Raw genomic sequence first — 17,344 nt, 5'->3', positions numbered from 1 at the left:
AGCCCTAGGCTCTGTGTGGAGTGCAAGTCCCCCACCTCTGTGCAGGTTACTCAAAGGCAGGCAGGTGGCATTTTATTCTTGGGCCCTTGGGCAGAAGACAGGATTATATCAAGGACAGTATTAGCACAGCGCACAGTACCGGGAAGTCGTTAATTGCTTGTATGGACCAACGTCGCCGGGCAGAGCGAGGAGACATCTGTATGTGAAAACATTATACCCAGGAAAAGGGAAGAGAGACACCAAGAAAATTAAAGACAAAGGTAAATAAACTGAAATTAAAAGTGCCCTGAACCAGCAGAGTAAAAGATACTGTTCCCAATGGTTCTGTTACACAACGAACAGTTGCAAACAACAATCCCCCCTTTTATCCACACACAACTGTACTCTACAACATTACCTACGGCCCTGGCAAAGCCAGGGCGGCTGTGTCTGTGCCCCACACCAGCCTCTGTGGAAGACTTTGGCAACCACAAATCTGAATAAAGTCTTCCACACTGAGTTGTATTATTGCAAGAAGCACTCAACTGCTTCACATGACCTTGTTCGTACCATGAACTGTCAGCAGAGGACAACACCCTGGTGCTCCACATGCCAGGCTCCTACTCTAACCAGTATTACTCCTCTTGGCTGAAAGGGAAGGCAGCTAAGTGCAAACTGCAGCACTTTTAACACAGCTGTCCAGTGCCATGGCACAGAAATCTGCAGGAAGCTAAACAAACACTCCTGCTTACTCAGATATCCATTTAAGATCCAGCATCATCCAGGACTTCATTCACTGGAACCTGCTGTAACTGTTCACTTTAATTTTAAACAATAAAAGCCACATGTTCTGGATATTAGATGCGGAGACCCCACTACTTGGCAGGGCCATGTGAAAAGTGTCATTACGGGTTGAGGAACTCATTCAGGTTGAGTGAGCAATCAAATTCACTGATTGACTATGCAGAATAGCCACAAAGTACGCTTTCATTAGGAACTTGCAGACGTTTCATTAAGTACTTAGCTCAGGATTATAGCAACAATAAATGGAATGTCTCAAAGCACATTACTATGCACTCACTTGAAAAAAATTGTTATAGTTCTATAAGCATCAACACAATAAAACGGGTTATATGTGTCTTTTGCAATGTATTTTACATTTTTTTCTGGCTGATGATAGGTGGTCAGGACCATCAGCCATGCCTTCAGCCCCTACCCTCCCTTGCACCTCACTGTGGGGCAGACCCCTTGGTCAGGGAGCCGATTGGTGAAGCTGCTGCAGGGCCCCACAGAAGGAGAGGGGAGAAGACTGCAACCTTGTGTTACAGGTTCCTCCACCAGGCCTCACAAAACAAGGAGAAAAGGGTTAGTTGAAGGAAATTCAGTACAGTGAAGAAGCAAAACTAAGCTCAGTGCTCCCACAAAGTCCTGCTCTCCTGTAGGCCTCCACTGCTGCCAGCCTACTCAGCCCTGTGCTGTGAGCCTGAGAGGTCTGCAACCAGGTGGGCGCCAGGCAAAGCCCAACGGATGTCCTGAGAAGCAGCAGTTCCCAAGCCCTGCCAAATTCCCCGACACAGAGCATGAGTACACTGCTGTCACCATCCCTGTGTACAGCTGTCCCTCAGGCAAGGCTGAGCTGTCCCCAGGTCCCCACCGGAATGACCCCTTAACTGGGGGGCAAAAAAACCAGTCATGACACTTTCTTTATGAGACATCCAGGTTTGAATCACTGATGGCATTGCCACAGTATAGATATGGCATCTCCTTTTTGCTGACTACTATTCTGGGGTGTTTTTTTGAGGAGTATAAAAGAGGGAGGAAGAAAGGAAGACTGCGCATGTGCAAACAAAAAGCGAGAAGGATCTATGTGTGTGTCTATATATAAACATACACATTTAAATGAGCACAGAAAGGCTCAGGGCCAGATTTAGTTTCATTTTGGTTTACTAAGGAGATCTCTGCTGGATTCAGCAGTTCCCCTGCCATTATGGGAACATGACATATTTCCTGTCTAGCAACCGGCAAATTCCATTTGTTTGCTAATGGTAGTGATGCCAGTGGTTGCTATGCAGGATTTAAATACCTGGTTATTGCTGACAAATTCAGGCTTGGGGCTGAAGTTATGTAACATGAGAGTTTAACACACAAAATTTCAACTTTTATTTAATGCAAATATAAAATCCAAGCTTCAGAGCAATGAGCTAGCTAGACTCAGAGCTTAGGCTTTTTAAAATCCTCACAATGAAATGACATTAAAAAATGTAGCATTGATCTAATAGAGGCCATGACATCAACTCCTGAAGAATCAGAAAACCTCTGCTGAAAAGAGACAGTTTTGGTGGTTTTTTTTAACCTATTTCATCTGCAAGAACATTTGAACTAGCTCCCTGCTAGAGCCCTTACACTTCTTCCAACCCGGCATGTGAGGAGATAGCTTGGCAGGGGAAAGAGAAACACAGGAATTTTCTCTGGCTTTCAGCAGACATGGCTACACACATGCTTTGTTCTCTTGACTCCCCTCCCCCCCGGCCCTGACAAAAATCTTGTTGCCATCAATACAAAGGCTGGGGAGACAGGCCACATGAAACTGCACCAAGCTGCTTCCACATGTTATTTTTAACCTTGTCTGTCATCTTGGAGAGCTACGTGTCAGAGACAAGCATGATGCAGAAGACGGAGGTAGCTCTTTAAATAAACTCTCCTGCAAAGACCAGAACAGACTGTAAAATTCTTGTACCAGGCAGCACCATTTTCTCTTCTCATCAAAAAGAAGTTGGGTGGGGGGGAGCACAGGAATAGAACTGGGACTCTCAGAGCCTTCTGGGGTCTGTATGGAGGCAAAGCTTGCAATGGGGATAGAGGCTCGCCCCACAGCTGGTAGGTGTAATGACTAACTCACACCATGTAAGCAAGACACAGTCCCAGTGGGGTTGGCTGTCATGCCTAGCACTACTGGAATATCAAGACCTCTTTCAGTACAAGAGCTCAAGGCTCTGACTTTTCCTCTGCTTCCAGCACAGAAGTTCCCAAGCTCCACTGCAGCAGAGTGCAGACAGCTCTTGGCTTTCCTTGGGGTACCTGGAGGCTCTCTCTTGCTGCAGCAGATGTCCTGCCCGCAGCACAGACAGTGGGCAAACTACTCAAATGTCTTGAATTCTCAGGCTCTTAGTGGAAGCTTGCCATATTTTTTGTGAGCCACTTCACCTCCTGCTGAAGCACAGGGAGTTTGTTTCTGAGCAAGCTGTATGGCCTATTACTCCCAAGCATCTGCTCTGGTGCACCAGGCCCTCAGCTGCTTCAGAACTACCCTATGGCCACCCTACAATTAGCAGTGGGTCTTCCTCACCCACTATATCCCAGAAGGAAACAATCCCTGTCTCCTTCAAAGCCTTGCTTTGTAAACAGCAACAACAGCAAGAGCTACACCTAAACCAGAAGTACATGCATTGGAAGATCTTTGGAGAATCATGTAGGAATGATTTTTGTTTAAAACAGTCCAAAGGGGCACATATCCCCGAAAGAGACATCTGTAATAGAAATAACCCAAATATAACCCATAATCCAGGAGAGGTTGTCAGTTATCTGCAGAGAGCCACAACCCTTTCCATTTACATAAATCAGGGAGTACAGAGAAAAGCAGAGTTGCCTAAAGGTACTTATCGGGAGACTACAACTGCTTAAGTGGGAGATTTTAACCCTATGTGGTGCAAAGGGAGACAGGAAGCTGTGATGGTCAGTGTAGAGAGATATCAAAATAAGCAGGTCAAACGCTAGATAGGATGAGTAAAGAAGTTACTAACAGGAGATAAATCCATGTCACATTTTTACAGAGCTGCCTGTAAAAGGATGCCTTCTTGAGAGGAATCTGAAGCTTCTGTCACCAGCAACGCTCACAGCTAGATGAAAGGAATACAGGTCATAAAAGCTGAAGTGTTAGGAAAGACTGTCTGGTCTGGTACTTACCCTCTCTTTGTAGTAGAAGGAGCTAATGGAGACCTGCTCCTTCTCGCTGCGTGTCGGACTCCCACTGTACAAACGCAGATTGCCTGGAGTCTCTGTGCGCATCTTCATTGGAGTAATGAGGCCACTATGGTACGCTGATAAAGCTGACAGGGACCTAGAAACAAGAGAATGCACTTTCAGAAGCTTTCACCCACCAAACTGCCCTGGAGACTCACACTGACGTCTCCACTAACCCAAGCTGCTGGCAATGTTCCAGGTGTGTGGAAGGAAGGGGTTTCTGCTGAGGGCCAGTGATGTAAGGGACCAGCCTCTCTGTGTCAAGGGCACAGCTAACACTAGAGGTCAGTACTTTCTGAGGGTCAGTAGCTCCAGTGTAGGATCTGATATTCTCCTGCTTTCCTGCCTATGACAGCAGCACACTTCAAATGCAATGCAGGGTACTCACCTGGGCGTGGGCTCTGTCGGGGACACTGCACGGTGCATGGTCATGGGTCTCGTGAAATACACCAGGTACCCTGAAGAGACAGCACATGGCATAAAGATCACACAACGAGGAGTACATTATCCAGGGGTGGTTTACACAGGGAAACCTGGTCATTTAAGGTGTCAGAGTCAAGGGGCTGGGTGCCTATCCCCCTGAGCACTTTTAAACTACAAGTAGACAACCACATCATGGCAACCCAAATACACTCCCTGCAAACCCATTAAAGAGCAAGTTTCATTGAGGTGATTGTCTTACAAGCACCATCTCAAGTGGCTTACAGATGTTAGAGAAAAGACAGTAAAAGAAAATTAGCAAATACATATTTTAACTCTTCACCAGAACTTGTCAAGCACTGATACTCCAGAGGCAAGTGAGGTGATGTCTGGCTATGCAGAAAAAACATTGCAGCTTGTACAACTCTCCCCTTCAACAGGATAACCCAAGCTATCTGAAGCCAACTCCAAAGCACTCTCTCACAGCCTTACCCCATTTGTTAGCATCTCAAGTGTCCCCAGCCACCCACTCTTGCAAGAGTTTCAGGACTTCACAGGTTTCACCGAGCCTATTCAATGCAATGCTACTTGTTTCACTTTTGCTAGGAATTCAGTGAGGCCTGTATGAAAAGCGGCTTTCAAAAACTGCTTGAACTGGGATGCAGTCAGGTCTGGAGGAACCATGCTTGCATCTGAAAGACCTCAGTGAAACTTAACAGCTCTTACTCAGACCGTAACCTGTTTTTTAAGGAAGATCTTTGCACGGTACACACTCTCCTAGAAACCTGGACGTGATTGTACCTCATCTCCCATTTAGAAGTTTCCCAATGACTGTGGGAAAGCCGCTTTGGACAACAGAAAGGGTGCAGAATGAGAAAGAGTGGTTAGTACCAAGAATATGGCTTCAGCAAGGGCTAAGTTCAATCCTAAATCACATTAATTTTGTGAAGACTGAGAATCAGAGTATGTCCAGCAGTTTGAAGCTGGTAGGAGAGAACTAGGCAAGGAAAACAGCAATTTCCAGTCTTCTGTAAAAGGTCCGTCAATGCTTCTGGCATACCACACGCCAAAGGCCATCTCTTCAACTAGTCCTGGACTTCTAAATCCTAAAAATCCCACATGCAACACCAACTGCAAACAGTTGCTAACTAGTCTCATCATCTATAAATTTATCACAACATTGCTACTTTAATACCATCATTCACTGCATGGCAGTGGCCAAAGCCTTATCTTGTTCAGAGGCAAGTGTTCCCCACGATATTGAAAGGTCCATTCCCCTGGTAGCTGTTGTAACTTATCAGCAATGGGGCTAACCTGCACCACAGAACCTGGCTCCAGAGGTCCGTGGAAATGGGATGTTAGAGTCCTGGTAGGAGCCATAGGCATTGGAGACCCGGGCGAACGTGGGCAAGGGGGGTGTTACGGAGTTTGACAAAGCGTAGGGATTGCTGGATGTGCTGTCCTCTTGGTTCTGAAACAGAAGTTACTCAAGGTCACACTCCTGCTGCCACAGGAAGGAAACCCAGCTGGAGCACCAGGCACCACAGTGCCAAGCAGCCTCACAGAAGGTGCTTGCCCTTTGAGCTAGAGCAGGTCAAGCAGAGCATGGTTATTGCTCTGGCTCTGGCAAAGGCACTTGAAAGCACATTAACCTCTGAGCTTACAGAGGTAAATGTGCTTCTCTGGCTGCTTGTCCAGAGGTTTCTCTCCCACCACAGCGATGTTGAATTACAGAGCTTAACTTGGGGTGAAATAGCAGGAAACTATACGGAAATTCTGACCTTCAGATTCTGGATATGACTCTCAACACGGGCAGCTGAGCTAAACTGGATACCTCAATGATGCAAGTGAGACAAGACTCCTTAAGTAGGAATATCACATGACTGTGGGGGGTCAAATGCAGGCTGGGAGACTTGAAGTGAGGAAGGCATGTGGTGTGAAATACTGTGGGACCTCAGGCCTATCCATAGGAATTTTGGCAGAAATCTACATTTATTTGGATAGAGTGTACTACAGCTTAGGTTTAAAGGAATTCTTTAAAGGCAGCAGTGCCTTGCTTGAATCAAATTTCCATACAACAGAGAAAGTTCCCACTCTTATAACATTACTGTTGAAACCAAACAGAATTAAGCCTTTCCATGTAAAAAAAAAAAGCCCTTTATTTGTGATGAATAAACAAAGCCTCTTGGAAAAGAAACTTGAGGAGACTCTCCAATCTCTTCCTGAACACTAAAAACACGTGCTCCGGTACACTTCACCCACACAGAGACCTAACGCCTGACACTGGGATGCTGTGTAGGTATCACAAATCTCTCAGCTAAGGGCAGAGTGTGACTTGGATTTATCTGCAGAGTCATCCCTACAAAACCTCAGCACAAGGCTTCAGTAAAAACAGACTTTCACACTTTCTTTGTGCGAGGGAAGAAAACAGACCCTAGAATAGGACTAGCAGGATCTTTGACTAGAACCGAGGAGGTGAAGACATCTGCCACAGCCTTTCAGACAAGAATTAATCCATTGGCTCCCTTAGACCTCCCATCTTCTCTCACAGATGATAACCATGCCCTCGCACTCAGTCTGATATACTCTGAGCTGGGAAGCTACCATGCACTACTGGGATGTTCCAACCCCCAGTCATTCCTGCTAACCTGAACACCAGTGAGCATGTAGAGTTCCCCAAAGCAGCAAACCTTCAGGGCCTGATTTTTGGAAACAAAACACATCTAATCATCTGCTCAGTTTTCTCCAACATTAATCAGAAGCGCTTACACAAATGTAACGGCCAGTCACAGGGGTCTATTTACATGTCTAATGAGGCCGGACTCCCACTGCAGAGTCAGAAGCGTGGGATGTGGGAGAAGAAAACAAATCAGGGGAGAAAGCCCACGCAGTGCTCCATACCACAACAGACTCCAGCCAGGAGACCAGCTGACGCAGGCAGGGCTCCAGACAGCTCTGGTTCCGCTTCACTTTCTGCAGAGAAGTGTCTTTCAATATCTGGAATACATACAAGATGCAGCTTGAAACATGGTTACATCCATACCTTCCCCACATCTTTTTCGGTCTGCAGAACAACTAAGATGCCAGGATCCAGAGAGGCCAATGACATCCCGTAACATCCACTGGAGCCACACTGACCCACTGGTGTGCTGTCTGCCTTGAGGAATGACTGTAAGCTTTGATCAAAGCACTGAGGGCCCACCTAGATTCAAGCACACTCAGAGCCAGGATCTGTGCTTCTACACTACTGTAGCCCATATGTTCCACACCAGTTTGTGACAAATTGAATGAGTTATTTTTCATGAAGGAACCCAAGTTGATCCATCTATTTGCTGCTGGAGAAGGGATTTCATCAGCAACAGGACTTCCTACACCAGATGATCAAACACCTCATCTGGAATTAGTGGGGCCTGTGTAAAAAGTCTCCTCATTTTTAAAATACTTTGTACAGGAAAGCAGGAAGCAACATCCCAGCTCAAAAATCTTATCTTTCTGCAGCTGGATGCTTAGCTGGTCATTTTGTCTATTACAGGGTTGGGGCCAACTGTGCGAGGAGAAGGATGTTAGGGATCCTCAGGCAATACACATCACACAGGAATACAGTAGCTATGAAGAACACATCTTCAAAAACACCAGTGGAGAAAGGCAAATACTAGGCTCCAAGCCCAACAAAAACCTCATCCTAGGTGCTCTACAATGTATCAGTTCAAAGTGACCTGTGGTATGTATGTTTTATTGTGTCAGTAAGCTAGACTTCAAGTGTCCAGCATTTGCGTATTTATAGAGACAGCGTACACTCCTCGCATACCTTCAGCAGCTTTGCCTTCATGGAGGCAGTGATCGAAGTCGGGCTGATGAACTGGAAGGACGGTGCAGCATTATTGGGATACTGGACAGGGAACATCACCAGCATCCTGACTCTATGGTTGCCGCAGTGCACCGAGACTGTACAGCTACGACTCACTGCATCCATCTGTGTGAGAAAAAGCAATTGCTTTGTAGTTAGATCTCCAAGGTCCTTTAAACTTTTAGAAGCTTAAATTCATGCCGAGGGGCTGATTCCTCTGCACACCCATAAGATGAAGTCATGCTGTTCTCAAGGGCAGTGAACACAGTGACAGCAAAAAACCCCAGGCAGATGTGGATGGACTCAGCTCACACCAGTAGACTGCCAGTCCAGCATCCCAGCATCTGGAGACCACAGCCAGCCCAGGCTGCGCCAGGTATCAGGCTCTGCTCCCCACAGCCACTGCACCCCAGCCCGCTTCGACTGGCTGTGGAGAGCTCCAGGCCCAGTGCAGCAGTAACAGGCACGATCTAAGATCATACAGAACTGTCACAGAAAACTACATCAGGATCATGCCATGAGCTGTGAAACCACAGGGTTGGGAAAGGAGACAGGCAGCTGCCTCGGGCCTCTCATCCCAGTACAGCGCTGTGCCTCCAGCCACCTTCCAAGCACAAAGGAGGGTTTGGCATGCAATGGAGGTGCCAAAATTTGGGGAGAGACTGCAGGATAGGGAGGGATCAGCAGATCAGGTTCAGGAATGGCTGAAATGAGACCAGCTGCATGTAGTGGAACAAGTCACTTTCCACTCTGCAGTCTAGGCAGAGGGGAAAACACCATCCAGTTTTCTCGGGACCAGAGCCAGTGTACTTACTGTGCTGAAATACTTCCCTCATTCCCAGTGTCTGGGATTATCCTCTTTCTTACTGCCCCTGGCCAAGAGAATCTCTACAGCTCAAAATAAACCTTGCTTACAGTCAGCAGTCACTGCAGCAAAAAAGGTTCCCCCCAGAAAGCTCTGATAAACCAGCCTGCCCACATCCCACCCTAACAAGACAGAAAAAGAAAACTCTTTACCTCCACATTGACATTTCGGATCTGCACGTTAATCAGTGAAAACTCCTGCTGCAGTGTTTGGGGCAGCCCCAGCTGGTCCATTTTCTTTCCCACCAGGGGATCATTCAGGAAATCTTCTTTTAAGGCTAACAGGAAAGATGGAGAACAGGTTGAGACAAGCTGTTACAGACCGACAACCTTTGGCACGCGATGCCAGGAGGCGGCCAAGACAGCAGGCTGTCCTCTGGTCTTCTGGCACGTATAGGTATGAGTTTTACCTGGCAAAGACCTGCAAGCTGGAGGGTCTCAGCTATTGTTTGGAGGCAGGCTTCTGAGCCTTGCTCTTCAGAAAACCAAACCTGTCTGCACACAGGTTTCCCAGGAAGGTTACAGAAGCTGCCTGTATTCTGTACAGCCTTGAACAGTCTGTCTCTACTCATTTGAGACCCCTTCTCCTCACTACACAGTACTGCCAGAGTCATGAACAGCTGAACTGGAGCCTCTCGGTTCAGCAGGAAAAACTGCTGCCAAAGCAGTCTCCAGGAGGTGCTCTGGTCTTTGGGACTCATACCTCACCACTCTTGGCTTTCAGGGAACGCTTCCAAAGCATAATAAGGCTCTGGGAGAGAGAAGAGGGTATTTCTGGCCCTAGTAGACGCTTAATTCATTTGTAGAGCCGTTAGCATTTAATGTTGCAAAGCACTCTAGTGTTTTAATGGTCTTTGAAGACTCATCTAAACGCTGGGTCTAGCTGCCTGGTTCCAACTATTTTCAGGAGGACAATAACGCCTGAAGGCCAGAATACATTTAAACAGCCAGGCAAGCGCTGCAGGACACAAGGAACTATGGTTAAGATAACAAAGTTGTCTGAGTTTCAGAAGAATTGGTCTCTGCCTGCAGTCATGCCTGCCTTTCACCTTACATCTTGCTATGTACCCCCAACTAGGGCAGGGGCAACTCATTCTGAAGGAGGTTCGCTATGGCACCACTTCCTAAGATGACCAAATGTATTTTTTGATGATGCTTCCAAGGACACAAGAGAAGTCCTGATTATTCAGCTGTCATTCTCACCCTTGCGATATCATATTGTGCAGACTATTCCTAGCAAAAAAATAAATTACAAGAAGTGCAAAAAGCTGTCCTCTTACAGGAGTTGGACTTTGCTGCTGGCACAAATATATCTGGTTTTACTGCTCCCCAGTGGGTTGCTGAATTTGGATAGGTAGGATGCTTAGCTACTCGTTCCTGTTTATGATTTTATTGTAGTGCTTAGATATACTTCACAAAAGGGAGCTGAAAAAGGGATTAAAGGAAGATCAGTGGCTCTCAAGCAAGATAATTATTTCTAGCTCAAGACACCACATAGCTTACTGAAAAGCCATCTCTAAGGTTTCCAATACGGGCAGTACCCTCCCTTTGTTTTCTCCTCCCATTCCCTTCCAATTAGTTTCTAATCCCCAAAAGCCCACATATTTGTTTAGATTCCTAAAGATTCTTTATAGGCAGCAGCCAGTGAGGAGAGGTGAACACTGACGACACAGCTGGTGGGCTTTCTGATTTATTTGCAGAGCACTGTTCTCTTCAAAGCTCCCCCAAAGAGCTTTACTAATATAACACAGAGACTTTGTCTGCAGCTGAAATGCAACCACCTCCAGGGTGAAACATCCACAGACCACAATAGCTTTTAGGCTAGAAAGAACTGAAATTCCTACCTAGGGACTTGCTTGTGCATTGATCCTGCAGTCACAGTATTTGCAGCAAAATCTACCCTGCTACAGAAAAGCCATTTTCATTCCCTTTGGTTACAAGGGAAACATTAACAGTCTGAACCAAAGCCAGGCCCACACAGAAACCACATAGGACACATGAATGCGACCTCATCAGGGAGAGTGAAAGAGTTAACTCTTTCCTGTGGAAAATGAGAGGTCAGGCAGCCAGAATGAAAACACTTAATTCTCCCAGCTGCAGCAAGAGAGGCTGTGCTTCCCCACACAATACTGCTTATGGTGAGCACAGGTAACCAGGGCTTTTTCCATCTTATTATAAAACCCTCATGTAGACAGAAGTGCTGACAATTTTTAGAACTTGTTCTGCTGTCACATGGGACAGGGAGCAGAGAACTTCACTGTGATTTGCTGGGCAGGAAATTTCCAGTTAGGAAGAATTGCCTTCCCTAAGGGACATTGCAGCTGGCTCCTTTATTCAGAGGACAGGTATTCGACCACCTCCTCCCCTTCTCTCCAATTTGTTGGCAAGTCAAAGAGAATCAAATTCCTTTCCAGTAAGCCTCTCACATGGGGATCCATTATAGCACCCTGCTACAATACAGAAAGGAACTGTGAATTTAAACCCAAGCTGACACAAAGGCATGGGAGTACCCATTTCTTCTCCCTCAGCATTAGACACAGGAATCTCTTCAAATTGCTTTTTTACATGCACATCACCACCATGGGTCTCAGCTGCTGTAATCTCTTCTATTCTCATACTTACACTCTTTAATCACTAATACTCTGAATGTTTAACCTGGCCAGAGCCTTAACCACAAAAACCATCCTTCACATTCCTTCCTTATACGCCTTCTCTTCCATAAAGCCAAATCAATGCTCTCTGTTAAAGCCTCTGACCCATTCCCACCCACCCATCTAGTACTCAGAAGTCAGAGATAACATCCCTCCCCCTCTGCTCTGCCAGCCTTCAGCCACCTCTCATCAATACCTGAATAAAAACTCATGAGCTCTCTCCATGCTACTTCTGGTGGACAGGAGAAGACACCAGCAAGCATCTCCAAGTTACATCAGTTTGTACAGTGACCCCAACAGAAGTGTTTAGATATGAGGTGTGATGTAAGCAGCTTGTGTGACAGCGCCTTACCCATATGCTCCCCTCTTCTGTGGGCTCATCTCTCAGCTTAAACTGAACTACCTTCATAAGAGCCAGAACTGACTTCCTAATTGCCTTATTTTTGGCAGCAAGCCACAACTATGACCTAAAGAGAATGCAATTAAATGGTATTAGTGACAAGGAAAAGCTCCATTTTACAGCAAGAATGACATCATTGTGTTAGAGGGGAAAAAACTTCGGAGGACCACTCTGAGAAACCCCTGTTTTCCCTCCTCCCACATGGGGAATCCATTAACCTTTGAAACAGCACCAGTTTGTGCTTTGCCTACAATGTTATCTTCTTATGCCAAGATGCATCTTCTTCCCAAAACAAAGTGAGCTGGTGTTGAAGTGCCATTGTTCATCTCACCTTCCTCATCCCCATGCCCAGAGTTATGCTGGGGCTCAGAGTCCTGGGGATGAAGGGTCTTGTCTGGCTCTGGCAGATGAGAAATCCCATCAATGAGGTCCTCGACTCCATCCAGGATATCGTTAGCACACAGCTGAAAAGAACAAACACACCCACATGCTGCACAACAGAAACCAAACTGTGGGAAGAGCCACCACTAAACAACTCTTTTCTCCAGAGAGCTGGATTTCCAAGGTAGGTCTGTCCACGCAACAGTCATAACTAAGACCTTAGCACTGTTTCTGTGACAAAGACAGATGACCTTCCACTTTCCAGCATCCTCAGCTCTGTCACCTCAGACAGCCTCACCAAATCTCCTGCTTGCTTACAAAGCCACTTGACAGGGCCAGCCTAAGTAATAGAGGTTTTACTTTAATCAAAACTAAAGCTGATACTACTTTAATTCCTTGAATTAATTTGTCAAAACTGTTTTAATTTTTTAGATCAGATGTAATAGTAGCACACTTTCTGCTTTTGATATTTATACTCAAGTAGGATCTAGAGACTCAGGTACATACTAGGGGCCCTAGTGTTCTAGGTCCTGTATCAAAAAGAGACCACGAAAACTTGTGTTTTCAGTTCAGCACAAAAAAACAGGGAAGGTGAAGATAAGAGACACAGGGAGGAGAAAGGATAACGGTGCAATGTAGCAAATTACAGCATTGTTCACCAGCAACATGCCATCATGTGTAGTTTGATCCAGACAAAGACAAGGACAAAAGAATAGGAGCCAGCAGAGGAAGAGTAAAGGCTCTGACATGGATGAACAATTGGCTCAAAGACAGGAAAGAAATAAAATATTCACAAATATATTAGGTAAGGGTCATTTTTCACAGAGAAGGTTTGTTACAGACCTGCAGGACTCCTGCAGGATCTGTGCTGGGAACACATGCTTCTCATTAAAAACCTGGAACAGGAGGTGAATAGCAACATGACCAGGTTTGCTGATGCCACCAAGTTATTCAGGCTAGTAACAAGAGTGGCTGACTGCAAGCAGTCACAGAAGGACCTTACAGGAGTAACTACATTAAAATGAAAGATGAACTCCAATTCAGATAAATATAAAGCAATGCACACAGGGGAAAAACCATCCAGTTCAAGCTGACTGAGGGAACAAGATGCAGAGGCCAGGCTAAGCTGATGTTTTCATGGAATTACGTCCAACAATTTAAAAAACTAAATGAGTACTGGGAATTCTTTGGAAAGAATAAAGTTCAGATCCCTATCCCAAAAAGTATATAGTAGAACTGAAAAAGGATCATGAGAGGCAAAAGGATAATAAAAGTTCTCACATAAGGGATGAAGTAAATCAAGATCTTTTGACTTAGAAAAAGGAGGCAGTTGAGGAGGGATATGATGGAGGTCTACAGAATCATGAACCGCACAAACAAGATGGCTGCTAATTTCATTTTCAATGTAATGAAAACTAGCAGGTTGCAAAATAAATGAAAGGAGTTGTTTTTCCACACAACATGCAGAAAAGCCATGAAGCTCCTTGTTCATAGGATGTTTAAGATCACAAAAATTTACGCAGGTCCAAGAAAAGACAGAACAAGTCTATGGAAGTGAAACTCATCAAGCTCTGTCAAATACAAAGATGCCAGACTCAATGAGCCTCTAAGCTGCAAACTGCAGGAGGCTGGGAGGGCGTTCGAGAGAAACACCACCCCATACTTGCCTTGTTCTTTTCCTCTTCCAAGGCATCCACAGCTGAAGACGAGATAGGGCAATATGGCCCATCGTGGCCATATGAACCTCTGGTCTGACCCAGCACAGCTGTTCTAGTAACTGCATCAGCAATTTGTAACTGCTGCCAGACAGCAGAACAACAGGATTCACACTGCCTGCACTGGGCTAAGAGGCAAAGGAAACAAGGGGAGGAAGTGTAGGGCACAGTCCCTGTATTTACCTGCGATCCAAAACACAAAGAAAGAGTCATACTGTCTTGCAGCCATGGAGATGGCATCTTCAGAGGCAATGCAATCAGTAACTGATCTCCCTCTTCCCCAAATGACCTCTACACTTACTGTTATACAACAAAGCAGCCTTGTACTTCCACAGAAGCTTTTGAGGCACAGACACGGAGAGGCCTTATCACAGGTCTCCCTGGGGATGTTTCTGGGCTGTAGTTGAAGAGGAAAGTGAAGCAGCAGCTGGCTGCTGTGTCTGCAGCTCTAGGATGTCAGAGGAGTGACTGGGAGTGCAAGGAAAGGGAGGTGAATCCAGCCTGCAAGAAAACTGTCTACACTTCAGGAACATAAGTGTTTACATACCCTCTGCAGCTGAGAGTCAATCCGCCACATCCGCAGAGTCTGATCACGGGACCACGTAACCAGCTGGTAGTCTTTAGAACCTAAAAAGCACAGAAAGAACTTATAGACCCCGCTGGAAACAGAGACTATCTCAGCCCTGCGTTTAATGTAAACAGATTCAAGCAAGCCAGCAGGGAGATCCAATGGATAAGGCACGACACCGAAAGGCAGAATGAGTCCTTTTCTGCTTTAAACTGACCTAGCTACATCAGCCTCTATACCTCCCTGCACCATGGTTACCACACCTCTAAATGGGGTATAATTTACCAGCAAAAAGCACAAAGTAAGTATAATTAATGTGATGCAAGTTTTCCAACCAGGAATGAACAAGATCTACTACAATACTTACTTAAATGGAAGAAATCATATAGCTGAGAAACAGATTTATTTTGATGATAACTGTTAACTCAAAATATCTTCTAGTTCATATCTGTTTCAAGATGCAGATGTTTTAAAACATTCCTAAGCTAAGAGAAGCTGATTCTACCCTCCCCTCTCCCTTTTTCATTCTTGCATGATGCCAAGGCAGGTTCAGCTTATAATGCAATAACATCTAGTCACATACTATCTACCAACAGATAAAGGTACACAGACTTATTTAGGCCCACGTTTAGGTCTTGTTATACAGTTTAAGTTTCCCTTGTTAAACAGCTGCTATGCTTAAGAATTTTCTGCTCCACAGCTGCTTCCCACACCCCTCTGCTCAGGCACAGCAGCTCCTGTGGAAGGAGATTTGTGCTATCTTTGTTGTCTCTGCATTGAAGCAGACTTGGAATGCTTGTATGGTTGATTTACGTTGCCTGAGACAAGCATGACTTCCAACCTTGGATATCTATCAACTCAGCTAAGACTACATAACCATGGCTCAAGCCTGCTTGAATGTTCATTCACAAGCTGCCTCAGACTGCACCTCCAGATCCTGTCATGGTTCTACATTGCTCTCCTCTTTTTGAAAGAGGAAAAGCAAGGTATAGAGAAGAAGGTGACTTAACTGAATTGCCCCGGAAGCTGGTGGCAGAGGGTTGGACCGGAACTTTTACATGGCACTGCAAAGCAGTACCACAAGTGACACCCAAAGCCAGACGTGCTTGTTCTGTCAATGGCAGCTGAGGCTCTGGAAAAGAAGCTGTGCTCTGTGTGGTTATCCAACCTTTAAAATGGAATCTCCTATATTTAGCTGCCTACACTGGAAAATTTAGTCAGGACTGAACTCTAACAGCAGCCTCTCTATCCCACGCTCTTCCTCCCCTGCCCTTGCCAGCACACAGATAAGGTAAGTTTGCTGGGTCTGTGGTCTGGGATATGCTGGAGGCTGCTGACGTAGACAGTGATGAGGGGTTAACTGGTTAGCCTTCAGCTCTGAGCAGGGGCAGGGTGCCTGCACTCATGCACCCATCTAATCGTTTGTACAATTTATTCTGAGAGATCCATTTAAAAATGGACTCACAGGAGACTGGAAGCAATTGGAGTCACCACTGACCCACTCAGCATTCAGTAGATTTGCTTTGTTAGCATGGAAACAACAGGGCAATGCTTCTGTGGGCAGTGCCATAAAACAAATACAAAACAGCTGTGACTCAAGGCAGGGCAGGAAAGTAATTAGGAGCTAGTCCAAGGACAGACAAGTGTCAAATGGTGATAGCACAAGCATCGCAGCCAGGAGCCAGGCCTCCACATCCCTGGTTAGTCAATGGCTATGGTACAGGGGAGAGAGCACATCCAGCCCTGAACTCACCTTCTTTCTGCTTCCTCCACTGAAACTCCAGTACTACGTCATCATGTCCCACAAAAGTGTGGACAGGCGTGTTCAAGTCAAAGACGTTCCAGAGAAGGAGACTGTTCTCTCGCCGGAGCTGGGGGACCATCACTGTCACCAGCCCATTGCTGAAAGGCTTGAGAGAAAAACACCCTTCCAGTTAGCCTTGGGGAATTATGCTCCCATGCTGCCATTATCATACTCTTATTTTTCCCTTCTCCCACCAACAAGAATGCGTGGGTTTTAATGGAGCTCAGCACAAGACAGAACCAGGCTGAAAACTGGGAATGTCCAAGGCAACTGCTGTGCAAAACCAGTGTCTTACATAGGTTAAGCTGTAGTACTCTGAGATATTCAATGCAGCTCACTTAAGGTGATTAATTTCTTTTGCTGCTTTTTCGCCTTTCAGCTGCGAGGCTGGAGGGATTTCACGCTTGACTCTTCCCATAGGATCCTTATGGCAATTTGCCTGGAGCTGCAAGGACTGCTGCCTGGGGACTGAGCCCCAGCAGCTGCTCAGGGTCATGATGCTCAGAGAAACAATGGAACCCTGTCCTACACCCTGCACCATAGGGACAGGGAAAGGGCATCAAAGACCCAAGGCACAGCACTGGCTTTAGGCTACATTCAGACATCTGGGGAAGAAAACAGATATGACTGATGTTAAGAGCCTTAGCTTCACATGGCTGGGTGCTTGCTCTATAAAAGGCAACAGTTCTTGGATT

At 45.9% G+C, this 17,344-nt stretch overlaps 1 protein-coding gene across 2 annotated transcripts in view; it reads right to left on the bottom strand.

Moving 5' to 3' along the window:
• WDR59 (WD repeat domain 59) overlaps window positions 1-17,344 on the bottom strand; it is a 50,346-nt gene that overhangs the window by 16,027 nt on the left and 16,975 nt on the right. For both annotated transcript variants that reach the window (XR_012662068.1, XM_075101760.1), the window contains exons 10-18: window positions 16,599-16,755; window positions 14,825-14,904; window positions 12,513-12,645; window positions 9,284-9,408; window positions 8,228-8,392; window positions 7,321-7,416; window positions 5,734-5,890; window positions 4,388-4,457; window positions 3,943-4,096 (exon numbers count right to left, since the gene is read on the bottom strand). Coding sequence is in view for 1 of the 2 variants with exons in the window: in XM_075101760.1 (XP_074957861.1) it covers window positions 3,943-4,096; window positions 4,388-4,457; window positions 5,734-5,890; window positions 7,321-7,416; window positions 8,228-8,392; window positions 9,284-9,408; window positions 12,513-12,645; window positions 14,825-14,904; window positions 16,599-16,755 (1,137 nt within the window). In the remaining variant the exon portion in view is untranslated. The remainder of the gene's footprint in view (window positions 1-3,942; window positions 4,097-4,387; window positions 4,458-5,733; window positions 5,891-7,320; window positions 7,417-8,227; window positions 8,393-9,283; window positions 9,409-12,512; window positions 12,646-14,824; window positions 14,905-16,598; window positions 16,756-17,344) is intronic.

This window comes from Phalacrocorax aristotelis, chromosome 8 (assembly GCF_949628215.1).
Source record: "Phalacrocorax aristotelis chromosome 8, bGulAri2.1, whole genome shotgun sequence".
Lineage (NCBI taxonomy): Eukaryota > Metazoa > Chordata > Aves > Suliformes > Phalacrocoracidae > Phalacrocorax > Phalacrocorax aristotelis.
The sequence above is the reverse complement of the archived record's forward strand: the minus strand, read 5'-3'. Positions and strand labels throughout refer to the sequence as shown.